This window comes from Pelophylax lessonae, assembly GCF_965119305.1.
Source record: "Pelophylax lessonae genome assembly, chromosome: 2".
Taxonomy (NCBI): domain Eukaryota; kingdom Metazoa; phylum Chordata; class Amphibia; order Anura; family Ranidae; genus Pelophylax; species Pelophylax lessonae.
The window spans coordinates 463,597,150-463,613,883 of NC_138769.1; the positions used below are offsets into that span (position 1 = coordinate 463,597,150).

General features: G+C 37.0%; 1 protein-coding gene across 2 annotated transcripts in view; it reads left to right on the top strand.

Moving 5' to 3' along the window:
• The first annotated feature begins 8,538 nt into the window (after positions 1 to 8,538).
• LOC309546113 (short stature homeobox protein) overlaps positions 8,539 to 16,734 on the top strand; it is a 59,764-nt gene continuing 51,568 nt past the window's right edge. The window contains exons 1-2 of one of the 2 annotated variants that reach the window (XM_082245638.1): positions 8,539 to 9,007; positions 13,349 to 13,557. In XM_082245638.1, the coding sequence (XP_082101764.1) occupies positions 8,740 to 9,007; positions 13,349 to 13,557 (477 nt within the window). In that variant the 5' untranslated portion in view covers positions 8,539 to 8,739. The remainder of the gene's footprint in view (positions 9,008 to 13,348; positions 13,558 to 16,734) is intronic. The other variant, XM_082245639.1, reaches the window with a different exon arrangement.

A 16,734-nucleotide genomic window follows, 5' to 3' on the forward strand; every position in this document is an offset into this window, starting at 1 on the left:
CTCTGTGATTGGACAGTAAAGGAGCAGCAGCAGGCTGATGAAGCCATCTCTTTGTTAAGCTTATCTGTTCTTTTCAGATGTCAATATATGACACCTGATTGGCTTAAACTGTTAAACTGTTGACCCTACCTATCCTAATGTAAATGCTGCTGTGCAGGATGGTAGAAATAGCATCAAGATCAGGTATATAATATAAATATATATTATTTTATTTATATATATATATATATATATATATATATATATATATATAATTTTATATTATATATCATTTATTTGCGTTTTTTAATAACTAACTGGAGTTCAGCTTTATCTGTTGGGATCTTAAGGAAACCACTGATTTTCTCCAGTTTTTTGGCTAGGAAGGGCTATTATAGAGAAACTGTGATGTTTTCTTGGATGGTCTATGCCTAATTAGAAAAAGCAAATCCAATGATATACAGACTGCTCCAGTCAGAACCATCCATTTGACAAAGGCTTTAGTTTGCTTACAAGGCCATTTAAAGCAATAATAAATCCAAAAATAAAAATTGAATACATTGCAACCTAACAATACTTTGATGTGATGGCTACATTATTAGTATTATTATTATTACTATTTTTTTTTTTTGGGGGGGGGTTCCTTTTATTTTCACCTGGTGATCCTGACAGTAAGGGCTGATTTACTAAAATTGGAGAGTGCAGAATCTGATGCAGCTGTGCATGTTAGCCAATGAGTTTCTAACTTCACCTTGTTCAATTAAGCTTTGGCAAAAAAAAAACAAAAAAACAAACAAACTGGAGGCTGATTGGTTTCTATGCAGAACTGCACCAGATTTTGCACTCTCCAGTTTTAGTAAATAAACCCCTTTATATCAGGGAGTTTCCAGCCTTGATGGAAAAGCAATGAAGTCATCTTTGGACAGCAGCATTGCCAATCAGGGTAGAGGGCAGTGTTAGATACATTAGCAGAGATGGACTTGACTTAAAAATTAAAGTTTAACTCCAGATAACACATTTTAAGCAGTTACATCAAAGGTTTTTTTTTTTTCCCTTTTGGCATAAAGCTTTCAAATAAATGAATAAAAGCTGATCCTTGTAAGCACCTCTGTCAGTGGTAATTGGTTTATCTCATCCCTCTAACTGCCACTTTTGCTGGTCAGCCTAATCTGTTGAAAAAAAGTTGAAAAATAACAGACTTACTGGCAGGATCACCAAGTTAAAAAAAAAGGGAAAAATCATAAAAAAAGTAATCTAATGCAGCCAATACATCTAGCTATTGCTAAGCTGCAATATACTAATTTTTTTTTAATAATAAGGAATAAGTACAGCTGTTTTATCAGTGGTTCTTCTTGATGCTTATTAAGACAAGGTAAATTAAGCAGAGTCCTAGGACAGAGCCCAGACATGCAATGTAGGCACAGGAGACCAGAGATTCTAGGAGTTCTGTTACTATGGAAACGCTGGAAGTGAAATAAATCTCCATACCAAGCATGATACAACCTCCATCGAACGTAACTGGGATGTAACAGTCTTGCTATGTGAACCTGATCACTGCCACCCTCACTTTTTGAAGGGCTGCAGTGCAATGTCAACCCCAGCACGTGGCTTGGCTTCATTACTGCTTTGATGTTGCAAACCTCCCTGTCCTAAACCCAGCATTTAATTAGCCTAATCAAGTGTTTATTTTATCCCTGTTCATTTATTTTGAATGCTAGAAAATGTTTGTGATATGGTGTTAAGCTTCCGAGAAAAAAAAGTAGCAAAAAAAAAAGTGGTATTATATATATATATATATATATATATATATATATATATATATATATATATATGGATCTAGATAGATCTATAGGTCTATCCATGTATCTATGTGTATATATATATATATATATATATATATATATATATATATATATATATATATATATATATATATAATCTTTAGCTCTGATACATGTAACAAGCTCTTTTACATAAAGACTAATAGGATTTAAGTGGTAGTGCATAGGGAGCCTTCCTCTGAGCCAGGGTGGAGTTTAATAGGCGATGGATGAGAGATGAAGCTTCTACTTTAGTAGAGACACACACTTGCCTGATGCTTATCAATGTCAATTGCAAGCTGCCATATTGCTCAGTCTCCTGGGAAAGTGGAGCGCTACTTGTGGCTTTTGACAAGGCTCTGGGTATTTTTAGAACCTTTGCCCTCGTTCTGTCTTCAGCACCATTGGTAATACAGAATGGTACCAGATTTTATATTCTCGGTAGATATGATAGGAGTTTCTGTCTATTTTTTCTGATTATTTAGGAGGTCGGTGATCACACTGACCTTCCAATACCCGGTATAGCTTCACTCTCAGCTTTTCATTCTTAGCAGAGGTTAATACATCCCTGCAGCAGGGTCATGTCAAACCCAACACTCTAATGTATACATGTGATGTTCTAGGCATTGCTCAGACGTGGGCGCTTTCCAATAAAAAATGTATAGAAATAATCATTACAGCTATTCCTCTGATCACTGGAAATAATTAAAGCTAGGCGTGCACTTGGCATTCACATCTTCCAATCCCACTGATTAAAAGTCAACTTCTATTTAATATTTGTTTCTGTGCATGTTCTCTGGAGCTGATGGCTGAAATATGGAGATTAGACTTTAAAGGGTATCAAAAATCTAGAGTATTAATAGCAGCTTACCTATGCTTACATGTGGTGGCTGCATTCTGCACTTTTGTCCTTTATTGTAACCTGGCATTAACTCACTTTCTATCCTAGGTGTACGTTTAGTAAACTGAGAAGTTTTCTCTCAGTTCAATTCTCGGCAGTTCTCAGAGAAAAAATATCTCCTCTGGCACCCAGTTTAGAAGGGTGAGAACTTCACTTCTCACAGGGTGATCAGAGGAGAAGTTTTTTCTCTGAGAACTGCCGTGATCTCTGTATAACTGGGTGGACTGCCTGTAATCTCGCGAGATTTTGTGAGATTACAGGCACTGCTAAATTTAAAAAGTGAAACTAAAGTTTAAAAGAACTCGTAATGACATGTTCTGATACATGAAAACATATATATACACACACACACATGCACGGTATATATACATACAGTATATAAATATATATATATACACATACACACACACACACATATATATATATATATATATATATATATACACACACATACATACAGTACATACATACATACATGCCAATCTGTATGCAATTGCACTGTATGTTGGCAGATTGCATGCAGATTGTACACCAGACCACAGGCTATCGTTTGTGGTGTGTGGGTGTGGGGACAGTGGGAAGAGTGATCAACACAGGGGTTCTGGCTTGTAGGATAGCTGGAGGAATCCTAGTAGTGTGTGGTAATTGCTAGACTGCTCCCCAACCCTTAGAGTGCATCAGATTGTATGTAAGATTTGTATCTGCCTGTGTGTGGTCAGCCAGCTGGATTGGACTGGAGTCTCCCTCTAGTGGTGACCGAAGGCAGTGCAGGCTGTGAAAGTATTGCAACCAATCTAATTACTTAAGCCCCGTACACACGTACCGATCGTCGGCCGAACGATCGGCTGTCTTTTGTCCCCGGGCTGTCATGTCCGCTGAAAAGTGCAAAAGACTGCACACGAATTTTGTCCGCCGACTGCAGAAGTGATGTCATGTGATGGTTAACTTTCCCTGTGTTTTTTCTTTTATGATCATGCCCAGTCTTGCAAATCTGCTGTCTGTCGGCCGAATTCTGTACTGACTGGCGAACAATCGGCCGTTCTGGTGTCGGCATACAAACATTTTAATGCTTGCACGACAGATTCTGTTCGGCCGAAAGTGCGCTGTCGGCTGTTGGAAGCATCATACTAACAAGCCTACATTTGGCCGATCGGTCGTCTGCCGAATCTTTTCTGCGACAATCGGTACGTGTGTACGAGCCTTTAGTAGGAATTTTCTTTATTTCCGTTATCCCGTTATACTGCCCAGTCACGATTCATCACGTCTCGTTTAGCTAGTCGCCGTGGGCGTGGTTGAATCGTGACAGATTGGTTTCCTCCCACACTCCAAAGACATGCTGGTAGGTTAATTGGATCCTGTATAAAAAATTGGCCCTGCTGTGTATGTATGTGAGTGATGCCTCGTACACACGTACCGATCGTCGGCCGTAAATATTCGGCCGACGACCGATCGGCCGATTGTATGCTTGTTAGTATGATGCTTTCGACAGCCGACAGCGCATTTTCGGCCGAACAGAATCTGTCCTGCAGGCATTAAAATTTTTGTTGGCCAACACCAGAACGGCTGATTGTTCGCCAGTCAGTACAGAATTCGGCCGACAAACAGCAGATTAGCAAGACTGGGCATGCTCAGAAAAGAAAAAACACACGGAAAGTTATTCATCACATGACATCACTTCTGCAGTCGGCTGTTGTTGGCCGACAAAATTCATGTGCAGTCTTTTGCAGTTTTCAGCGGACAGGACAGCCCTGGACAAAAGACGGCCGATCGGTACATGTGTACGAGGCATTAGGGACCTTAGATTGTAAGCTCCTTGAGGGCAGGGACTGATGTGAATGTGCAATGTATATGTAAAGCGCTGCGTAAATTGACTGTGCTATATAAGTACCTGAAATAAAAAAAAAAAATATATATATATATATATACATACATACACACCAGTACATACAGTATATATATATATATATATATATATATATATATATATATACACACACAGATATATATGTGATTGTATAGTTAATGTGTTTCTAACCTGCTGTTGATGTATATTTCACTGCAGTAGGGAGAGTTTTTACTTTCACTTTTGGGCACTGGGACATTCACAGCAGAGATCTCCTATTTCTTCCTGCTATCTCCACCTCTGAGCTGGAGAAGTAGGAAGAGGAGATCTTCAAAGAGAAGCACAGTGATCAGGTGACATCATGTGTTTCTAAACTGGCCGTTTCTATTGGAGTGAATGCAAGCTGTTTGTGTACTGAGATGAGAAGAGAAGACTATGTTCTCCACTACTCTTCTCAGTATTTTAAACCTGCAATGCTCTGAGACAAGCCGTGATCATCCAGATCTCGGCTTATCTCAGTTTACTAAACGTACACCCTAGGGTGACAACCAGTTAGGACAGGGAGTGAGTTAGGACTACATACCACTCCAGGGCCATATAACACCTCTCACTTCTCCAAAGGGAGTGTTTTGTAGTCCACAGATAGCAAGGAATAATATTCAGAGGGGGCAGAGGGGCAGAGTTACCAAAGGCACTTTGCAAGGAAAGTTGCACTTTGCAAGGAAATTTGCCCCAGAGCCTAGTGAATGAGCTGACTTTCATCATACTATTATATGAAAACATAAATGCTGTTTTTTTTCTCTCTCTCTTGCGAGTGATTGGATACTTTATGCAAAGTGAAGAGTCACCATATTCACTAAGCTCTGGGGCAAATACCCTTGCAAAGTGAACAGCCTGTTTGCCTTTTGTAAAAATCAAACCAAGGGAGAACAGGAAAATATCAGCTCACAAGACCACTTGATGAACAAACAGCTATTTTTTTTTTTTTTTGTATTTCAATGGCAAATTTAGCAAACCAAAAGGGAGCAAAGAAGAGAAATTTATTGTTAAGGCTTCCATTCACTTTAAATATATAGTAATATTTATTTTAGAAATAACCTGTGGGCACATATAACATTACATTAGTCACGCACACGCTATAAAGAAAGCAGCTAATAGAGGGACCTAAAGCTGAATATTTTAGCAGCGACTATAATATTATATAGCCATATGCTATGAGATCACTATGGTAATAAATACAGCTAAATAATGCATTTTCGGGGATTTAAAGAAAGCATGTAGAGACTTTTCTAAAAAAAAAAAAAAAAATTATATTATATATATATATATATATATATATATATATAGTTTATAGGTAAATCAGGTAGCAATAAGAAGGAGAGAAACGTCTGCCTGTATGCTGCAATCATTAGGGCTATCTAGTGTCACCTTAGTGGGTGACCTTGTCCCATGGACTTGAGACCAGACCCTGGACAGACACGACCAGCACTCAATCCTAGCACAAATTGACTGAACAGAAGAGATCAATGGCCACAATGACACTTGAGTCGGTCTATTCCCAGTCCTCCTTGTACCTTACCTTGTTCAGCCGAGCAAAGCAACACTACAAGGGGAAATATTGTTTGCAAGTGCAGATGTTGCGGTCACATAGCATTCATTGAATCCATCATGTCCTTTGAAATATGGATAAAGCAGGATGTGAAGCTATTCCCCCAGCCAGGCCCCTGATCACATTAGACACCATTCTAGCAATCCATCAGTACACAGTAAACTTAATGCTATTTAGAGTTAATGCTCGCTGTAATTATTTTTGCCTTGTAAATATGTTAATTCGCTTTAATATTGACGATAAACTGACATTTACAGTAGACATTCATTTATAATCTATATTACCACCGCATAATTTAATAGAGCAGGTTTAGCTGATACGTCTCTTGATATTTGGCGGAGAGAGGTTTCGCAGATCAGGAATTTTAAAAACAAAAAATGGTCACTGATCACGTTAAATGGACTTAAATCAGGACTAATATAGATTTACATTGTGGCGTGTTGAGTAGGCATGTGGCTACATCCAGGAGCTGTGTAGTTGTCCAGCAACCCATCCTCTAGTAAAATCAATAAGTGAGGCCCTGGCATTCCTATAAACTTGGTGTGAGCCTCTTTTTTCCAGGATCTGCCTAATTGAACACGTTCTCCAAGTATATTGTTAGGAGCACTGCAATTAGACACTTCCCCTGGAAAGGAAACAATTGCATCTAGTGCATGGGCAAGCATCTCATTGACAGCGATCTCACGCAGGCTTTGGGTGGAATTAATTATGTAATGTGATTAAATAATGAAGGCGAAGATGAAATCATGGAAATATTACCCGCTATGAAATTACATGCAACGCTGCAGACACTTGTAGGGGATCATTTACAGTTTTTATTTTTTTTTATTTTAACTTTTATTTTAGATTCATCAATATGTCTGCAAACTCAATGTCAGGAAATTAGCGTATTTTGATGAATTTAGTAGAGAGAGAGATCGTCTGATTTACTAAAGGAGCTGGGCACATTCATATTTACATAAATTAATGTACTAAGGGACGGGGACATTGATATTTGCACAAATTGTTTCCCTCAAAGAGCTGGGGACATTCATATTCCTACAAATTGTTTCCCTAAAGGAGCTGGGGGGCATTCATATTCGCACAAATTGTTTCCATAAAGGAACTGGGGACATTAATATTCGCACAAATTGTTTCCATAAAGGAGCTAGGGACATTCATATTCGCACAGATTGTTTCCATAGAGGAGATGGGTACATTCATATTCGCACAAATTGTTCCCCCTTAAAGGAGTTGGGAACATTCATATTCGCTAAAATTGTTTCGCTCTAAAGGAGCTGGGGACATTCATGTTTGCACAAATTGTTTCCCTAAAGGAGTTGGGAACATTCATATTCGCTTAAATTGTTTCCCCTGAAGGACCTGGGGACATTCATGTTCGCACAAATTGTTTCCCTAAAATGAGCTGGGGACATTCATATTCGCAGAAATTGTTTCCCTAAAGGAGCTGAGAACATTCATATTCACATAAATTGATTTACTAAAGGAGCTGGGAACATTAATATTCACACAAAAAGGAGCTGGGAACAAAAGGAGCTGGAAACATTCATATTCACACAAGTAGTGCGAATATTCACTTTATTACCCAATGGTGTGTAGATGAAATAGAGATTTGTTTTTCACGTGGGTGAATAATGTTAGTGAATCTTCACATACTTGTGTGAGCATTTAGTAAATCAGCCTCCACACTTTCCCAAAAGGAAGGTTGTCTGGTAGCCTAAAATGGGAGAATCCTTGCCCCTAACAGCCTCTTTACTACACATGTCCAAAAACTGAAACGAAACTGGTATTGGCTCTGGCTGGAATGTCCAATCAAAGAATTTATTAATTCATTGAAGAGCAGTGGTCATAATACTGCCCAAGTTCATGATGAGTATCCTAAAATATGAGTAAAACATTGCTTTTCTGATGAGTCAAGAATCTGTTACCTAGACACCAGCCAAGTCTAAAAAATCTGACAATAATGAAGCCTTTCAGTGGTTATTTACTAACAAACAAATGACACAAGGCGATCACGAAGATCTCCAGTATCCTGTAGCTCAGTGTTCCCTGACAATGACAAAATAGTCTTTTCTTGCACTTTGTTTTGCCTATTGTACGTTCAGCTAGCTTGCCTTAGCCCTGTTTCCATATTTGTCTTCTTTTTTTTTTTATAGGAATAATTTTGATTCTTTTTGGTTGTGTGTTGCTGGTTTCCATACAAAAGTCAAGGTGCACTGATGCCAAGCAGTGATGAAATAAGAAGAAAGCCAATTGCTGGACTGAGGTGGGGGGGATAGCTGCTAGGAATCCGCCTGCAACTGTGGAGAAGTCAGTAATTGCTGGAGACAGGGAGAGCTGGGAGAAGGGGGGGTTGGGCTGAACTATCCATGTATAAATAGTGTGATCTCAAATTGAAAGGCATAAATAACAGCAGGAGTGATCTAACCCTATGCAGTTCATCCTCGTCGTGAAAAAAAAAAGAAAAAAAAAAAAAGGGAAGGAGAAACAATAAAAAGCTTCCAGGGGACGTGTAGATCTCCTACTGAAAAAAAAAAACCCCGAGTGGATCTCTGTGGGTAGGTGCTACAAGATCACAGGGCCAGCCATGGAAGAACTTACAGCTTTTGTATCGAAATCGTTTGACCAAAAAAGCAAGGAGAGCAGCGGCAGTGGCAGCGGTAAGAAGGAGACCATCACCTACAGGGAAGTTTTGGAGACGGGCTTGGCTCGGGCCAGGGAGCTGGGGAACTCTGACAGCAACCTCCAGGACATTACAGAGAACAGCAATCACTGCCCGATCCATCTCTACAAAGAGCATACAGACATTGACAAGGACAAGCTCAAAGACTACAGCACCAGCAGGATCTCTGAAGGTAAGTATGTGCATGGGGGACAAGGCTTGCTTGCCTGCCTGCCTACCTGCCTGCTTGCTTGGGCTGGATCAGTGCTATGGTTGAGGTCAGCAAAACTTGCAGCCATATCCACATTGATCTGTATTGCTCAGCTTCTAACAGCTGTATTGTTGCATGCCTGTTCTTCTCACTTCTATCCCTCCTATACATGGGTTAATTCTTCCTGGCTGCTCATGAATTCCATCCGATCATTGAGTTTTAAAGAACATCTGGTTTTTGTGTAATGCATGTTGTCTGTTAGCCTATTGCTTTTTTTTTTTTTTTTTACTATTTGAAATATTTTGGATTTTTTTTAAAAAGAATCCTGCCCTATGCTGGTGTTCTTTTGTTATGTAGAAAAGGGATATGGTTGTATTCTAGGCTGAGCTGTGTAATAAAGTTTGTAGAAGTTACATGATTGTGATTGTTAGGGAGTGGGGTTTTTTTGGGCTTTTTTTGTTTTCTCAAATGGGGCCCAGCGACAACCCATTCTGCACTCACTCACATCAAACAACCACGTTGTCCCTCTATCTCAATCAAAGCCATCAAGTGGCCGGACACAGGGGCCACGTTGGTTAAATCGTTTCTGACCCGGGCAAACAGGTGTCCTTTCTTTCAAACAGGACTATTCCATTGGAAAGAAAAAAAAAAAGACATATTGCAACCAGCCTGCAAAACATGTGGCTCAACTAGGGGGTGGGGGGAAGCCCAAAACGTTTTCATCTGGTGTGACTCAAGGTGAAACTAAATTAAAAACAAGACAAGTGAGAGAGCAGGATAAGAGGACATGAGTGATTTTCTATTTTACTCTGAGCTGGGTGACACAAACAGGAATATCCCTATAGATTGCATTGAGCCTGATTTACTAAAGGAATTGAGAATCTTTACACAATAAATTCATTTAAAAAAAATAAAATAATAACATACAATGATCCAATCATGTTAAAATCAAATTATGTTGACTTATGCCATCTGCACATGATTGGATAATGAAAGTGAATATTCCGCTAATTTATTAGGCGCTCATTTTCAACTCCTTTAGTAAAAACAGCCTTAATGCTGTCTGCATGATCCCCTTCTTTGCCTGCTGCTATTATAAACCACTATTTTCCTCCATCACATGCAGGCTTAACATTGATCGAACAAGTGTTTATTGTCTTGCCAGCAACAAGCACACGACACAAATAAATATCCTGTTACCATTTGCAACATGCAAAAAAAACTGCAGATCCCCTAAATATTTAATATTTAATACCCTGTCATATGTCAACACGTGGGCCTTTCAGAAATCCGTGGGATCCTCTAACAATAATTAAAAGTCACTATTGTGCCTAAAAAAAAAAAAAAAAAAAAAGAAAGAAAAAAAAAAAAGAAAGAAAAAAAGGCAGCTGTGGCCTTCTAACACTGGCAGCCCCAACAGCAAATGTAATAAAAGTTTAAGTGGACCGCAAGAACAAAAAAGGATTATAAGATGATTAAAACTGCGTACAAGGACTCTATAAACACGTGGAAACAATTACACGCCCATTTTCTTTACAACCTTTGCAAAGTTAATTTTATATAATGGATTACACCAAACTGAGAGAAGTTTTGGCAGGAGGTTCCAATAAAGAGCAATTTTGCAATTTAGAAATTAGCTGCCCATCTAACATTCTGTAATATCTATCTATCTATCTATCTATCTATCTATCTATCTATCTATCTATCTATCTATCTATCTATCTATCTATCTATCTATCTATCTATCTATCTATCTATAAAACATTATATTTTTTAAAATATCTAACTTCATGTTAAAAGCTGCCTAAATGCTGTTTTGTACTGCAACAGCATGAGTGTTTATAGATAAATTATAAGGGAAAGCCTTGACACTTGACTATCATATTTCTAATTGAGGCTCCATTAACCACCTCCAGAGCCACTTTCTTGCCTTGTTGATTGAAGAATCATTGATAAAAGCTACTCTGACTGTTCCCTGCATTCTGTACAGAACAGTTCTGTGTTAATGACAGACGAGCCTACTGAGAGGCATTTTATCCTCAAACTACCGTATACATGATTGCTACATGTTCTATCAAATATACTATAACTATATATACACTTCATGTCAGCTAAAGTGGTTGCTGCATGTGCTGTGAAATACACTAGAACTAAATGTCAGCTAATTTACCTCTGACTGCTATATGTGCAAAGGAATACACTATAATCTATAACTACATTTTAATGTCAGTTAATTTATATGTGGCCTCTTTATATGCTGTGGACACCACTATAACTTTTTATACATTTGAATGTCAACCCATTTATCTATGGCTGCTATATGTGCTGTAGAATACACTATAACCTTTTATACATTTAAATGTCAACTAATTTATCTATGGCTGCTATATGTGCTGTAGAATACACTTTAGCTTTTTATACATTTATATGTCAACTAATTTATCTATGGCTGCTATGTGCTGTAGAATACATTTTAGCTTTTTATACATTTATATGTCAACTATTTTATCTATGGCTGCTGTAGAATACACTTTAGCTTTTTATACATTTAAATGTCAACTAATTTATCTATGGCTGCTATATGTGCTGTAGAATACACTTTAGCTTTTTTATACATTTTTATGTCAACTAATTTATCTATGGCTGCTAGCTGTGCTGTAGAATACACTTTAGCTTTTTATACATTTATACGTCAACTAATTTATCTATGGATGCTATATGTGTTGTAGAATACACATTTAGCTTTTAAAACATTTATATGTCAACTAATTTATCTATGGCTGCTATATGTGCTGTAGAATACACTATAACTTTTTATACATTCAAATTTCAACTCATTTATCAATGGCTGCTATATGTGCTGTAGAATACACTTTAGCTTTTTATACAGTTATATGTCAACTAATTTATCTATGGCTGCTATATATGCTGTAGAATACACTATTACTTTTTATACATTTAAATGTCAACTAATTTATCTATGGCTGCTATATGTGCTGTAGAATACACTTATGCCATTTATATGTCAACTCATTTATATATGGTTGCTATAAGTGCTGTAGAATACACTATAACTCGTTATACATTTAAATATCAACTAAATGATCTGTGGCTGCTATATGTGCAAAGGACATTTACTTATGTAAAATGTCAACAACATTGCTACTATATGTGTAATGGGATGCTCTAAAACCATAATATGTCATCCAAATGACCTTTTGCTGCCATATGTGCAAAGGAATTCACTATAACCATATATAAATATCAGCTAATTTTTCTCTGGCTGCCATATGTACAAATATTTAACTATATATGCATTTCTTGTGAACTAATTTATTATGGGTGCTAAATGTGCACTATATACATGTTAATGTCAGCTAATTTATCTATGGCTGCTACATAGGATATGGAGACCACTAATGTTTTTTGTTTTTGTTTTTATAACTTTTTTTTTATATTCTTCTCTGTTCTGTTTTTTATTATTATTCTATTCTATTCTGTTTTATTTTCTGTTCCATTCTATTCTTCTTGTTTTTTTTTTTTGTTTATTCTTTTCCATTCTCTGTACATCTGTGTCTACCTATTGATTTTCTGCATGCACGTCTGTCATTAATATACTTTGTAAAGGAATGCATGTTGTAGGTGTCTAGGAATTGTAGGTGTGTTAGGTGTAAGCCCTGGCTGTACAGTGACTCCAGTGTTCTTCTATAAACCCAAGAGAGTGGGTAGTGTAACATTTGCTGATAATCTATTTATTGTGTGTAATGAAGCAACAGAGCCGAGTGTGCAGGGCCACTGACTGGATTCATTATCATTATTAAATGATATTAAATAGATACAAATCCTTGGTCCCATTGTATTTGCATTCGATGTGTCTCCAATTGATTTCTGTGCCTGTGTTCTCTACACCGCTTTTGGACTAATATAAATCGATTGAGAATACATTAGAAGGTATCTGCTAGAGCGGGTTAGTTCATGAAATACATGGCGGATAAAGAGTAATTATTAAGATTACTGGCTTCTTCCTACTGAAGGGAAATCAAATTGCATCGATTTTTTTTTTTTTTTTTTTTTTTAGCTAGGGCAAAAGAATAAAAAATGAGAATACACACAATTGTTAATTGACGATCATGTATGAGGTCATTTATCAAAAGAGGGTTCGCTAGTTATTGTGAACACAAATGGGGGGAGGGGTGCAGAGATATCAAAGAACAGGCCGTTTGAAGTATTAGGGGGATTTAAGTCCATCTAACTGTTGCTGAAGCTCAGAGGCCCCAGCCAGGCTTTGATAACTGCTGACACCTTCTACTTACTTTCTGGCAGGCATCTATGAGTGCAAAGACAAGAGGGACGATGTGAAATCCGAGGATGAGGATGGGCAAACCAAGCTGAAACAGAGGAGAAGCAGGACGAATTTTACATTGGAGCAGTTAAATGAACTTGAAAGACTGTTTGATGAGACTCACTACCCTGATGCTTTTATGAGGGAAGAGCTGAGCCAAAGGCTGGGACTCTCTGAGGCCAGGGTGCAGGTAGGTGCTAACGCTTCTATAGGTGCTGGAAAAAAAAAATGGTAGATCCAAAGATAAATGCAGTGGAACTGTTACTGTAAATCTCAGCTAGTATTATGTAAAAAAAAAAAAACAGCAGAAAATAATAATACAAAGCATTTTTACTAATATTATTATTACTATTATTATTTCTATTGATGATGATAATAATAATATTAATGAAGCAATTATTAATAATAATTATAATAATAGGAATAATAATATTAATATTGAAGATGATGATTACAGTGATGATGATTATAATAATAATAATAATAATAATAATAATAATAATAGTAAGAAGAAGAAGAAGAATAGTAATATTAATATTGAAGATGATAATTACAATGGTGATGATTATAATAATAATAATAATAATAATAATAATAATAATAATAATAATAATAATAATAAAATAAAACAATGATAAGTATGATGATAAAAGACAAATATATTAATATTATCATTAAAATCATCAAAATATTATTGTTCCTATTATTAATGTTATTATAATCATCACCATTATTGTCATCATTATTATTATTATCATCCTAATTGTTATATTGTTATTAAAAAAAGATGATAATAATGCAATTTTTATTATCATCATCATTAAGATTATTATTAATATTATCAACATAAATAATATTATTATTATAATCATCATTAATATTATAATATTATTTATCGTCATTTATAATATTATTGTTATTATTATTCAGAACTGACATATATATAGAATAGTGGAGCTAAACGCTTATTTTACATCCAATCAGCATGGCCACGTTGGCTACATACATGTAGCTGTATCCAGGCACAATTTGGTACCACATGCACATCTAACCCTATTAGTTTTCAGCCCAATTTTCCACCTTATGTCGTTGCCACCACCGAATAAAATAGGCCTCTTTAAAGGTTATTTGGCTGCTTTGGGGCTGGATTATCATGAGCCGGGGGGTAAGGGTGCCCCAGCTGACCTACTTGACAGGCATATGGATTTATGACATCCAAGTCTACCCCATCTGCTCACTCGATGCTTTGAAAGCGCTGGAAACACAATCCTGAAAATGATTATTTAGTCAGTAAAACGTATTTACGAGCTTTTAGCCGAGCGTTCAACGTTTATGACAGGACGCATTGAATTAAATCTCTATTTAGACATAAGTTTTCCTGTCCCAGCAGCAATCGATAAATAGAAAATAAGTCAAAGCTTAGAAATAATTGCGATTAAAACCGAAGTGCAAATTCAAGCATGTGTGGTTGTATGCAGAAATGCCAGAGCCACAATTAGAGATGTACAATGGAGATGGGGATACATCTTCTACAGTCCTTTGCTTCAACTCATTTATTCATTCGGACTGGAGAAGTAAATAGGATTGCTTAAAAGTGGCGACGGTATATGTTTTGAGCAGTAAAAAAAAAAAAAAAAAAAAAAGGCTGAATATCTATGTTTTGTGAATTTTTTTTTTAATTATTATTATTTATTTTATTTTATTTTTTATTGCTTGTTTGCATTGGTTATTGTATTGCTTATTGTATAGTAGTGATAGACTATAACCCTCTTATTGTAAGATTTTAGTGTCACATATATAGTGCTAACTTATCCTCAATGTTGCTTATATCTCTCCTTGACAATGTGACCACACAATCCCTCAGTGTTGATTATATTATTTCCCTACAAAGTAACCATACAGTCTACTTTGCTACCTAACTTATATACCTGACTTGCCCAGTGACCGCACAGTCCTCGGTGCTGCTTATATTGCTGCCTTATAAAGATACCACCTCACAGTCCCCATTGATTCTCATACTGTTATAAAGGGACCGCACCGTCCTCACTACTGGATGCTTATATTGCTCCCTTACACGGTGACCACACAGTCCCCCAGTAATTGCTGCTTATGTTCTGCCTTACAAAATGAGCGAGCGGTCCCTATTGCTGATTAGATTACTGTCTTGTACAGTGACCAGTGTTATTTTTTTGTTGTTGCATATACTGTTGTCTTACTCAGTGACCACACAGTCCCTACTTGCTATATACATTGTCTTACACAGTGACCCCAGTAATTGCTGTTTATGTTCTGCCTTACAAAATGAGCGAGCGGTCCCTATTGCTGATTAGATTACTGTCTTGTACAGTGACCAGTGTTATTTTTTTGTTGTTGCATAAACTGTTGTCTTACTCAGTGACCACACAGTCCCTACTTGCTATATACATTGTCTTACACAGTGACCACACAGTCCCAATTGCCTATTTTACTGCTTACAGTGACCGCACAGTTCTCAGTACTTGATGCTTATATTGTCGTCTTACATAGTAACCACACAGTCCCCAGTACTTGCTACTTGTATTGTTGTCGTACACACTGACCACACAATACCCAGTACCCTCTGCATATATTGTCATACAGTGACCACACAGTCCTAATTGCCCATATTACTGGTTTGCATAGTGACTACACAGTCCCAATGGCCCATATTACACAGTGACTGCACAGTTCTCAGTACTAGATGCTTATATTGTCCTACATGGTGACCAGACAGTCCACAGTACTTGTTGCTTATATTGTTGTCATGCAAAGTGACCACACAATCCCCAGTGCTTGATGATTAAATTATTGTCCTATAGTGACCACACAGTCCCCATTACTAGCTGCATATACTGTATTGTTGTCCTACACAGTGACCACACAATCCCCAATCCTTGATGCTTAAAATATTGTCCTACATAGTGGCAACACAGTCCCCAGTACTTTATGCTTATATTATTGTCCTAAACAGTGAACACACAGTCCTCAGTACTTAATGGGAATATTGTTGTCCTACACAGTGACCACACAGTCCCCAGTACTTGATCTTTATATTGTCATCCTAGTCCTACACAGTGACCACACAGTCCTCAGTACTTAATGGTTATATTGTTGTCCTACACAGTGACCATACAGTCCCCAGTACTTAATGATTTTATTCCTGTCCTACACAATGGTCACAAAGTCTTTAGCGCTTAATAGTTATATTGTTGTCCTACACACTGACCACACAGTCCCCAGCACTTGATGTTATATTGTCGTTCTAGTCCTACACAATGGTCACAAAGTCTTTAGTACTTAATGGTTATATTGTTATCCTTTACAGTGACCACACAGTCCCCAGTACTTA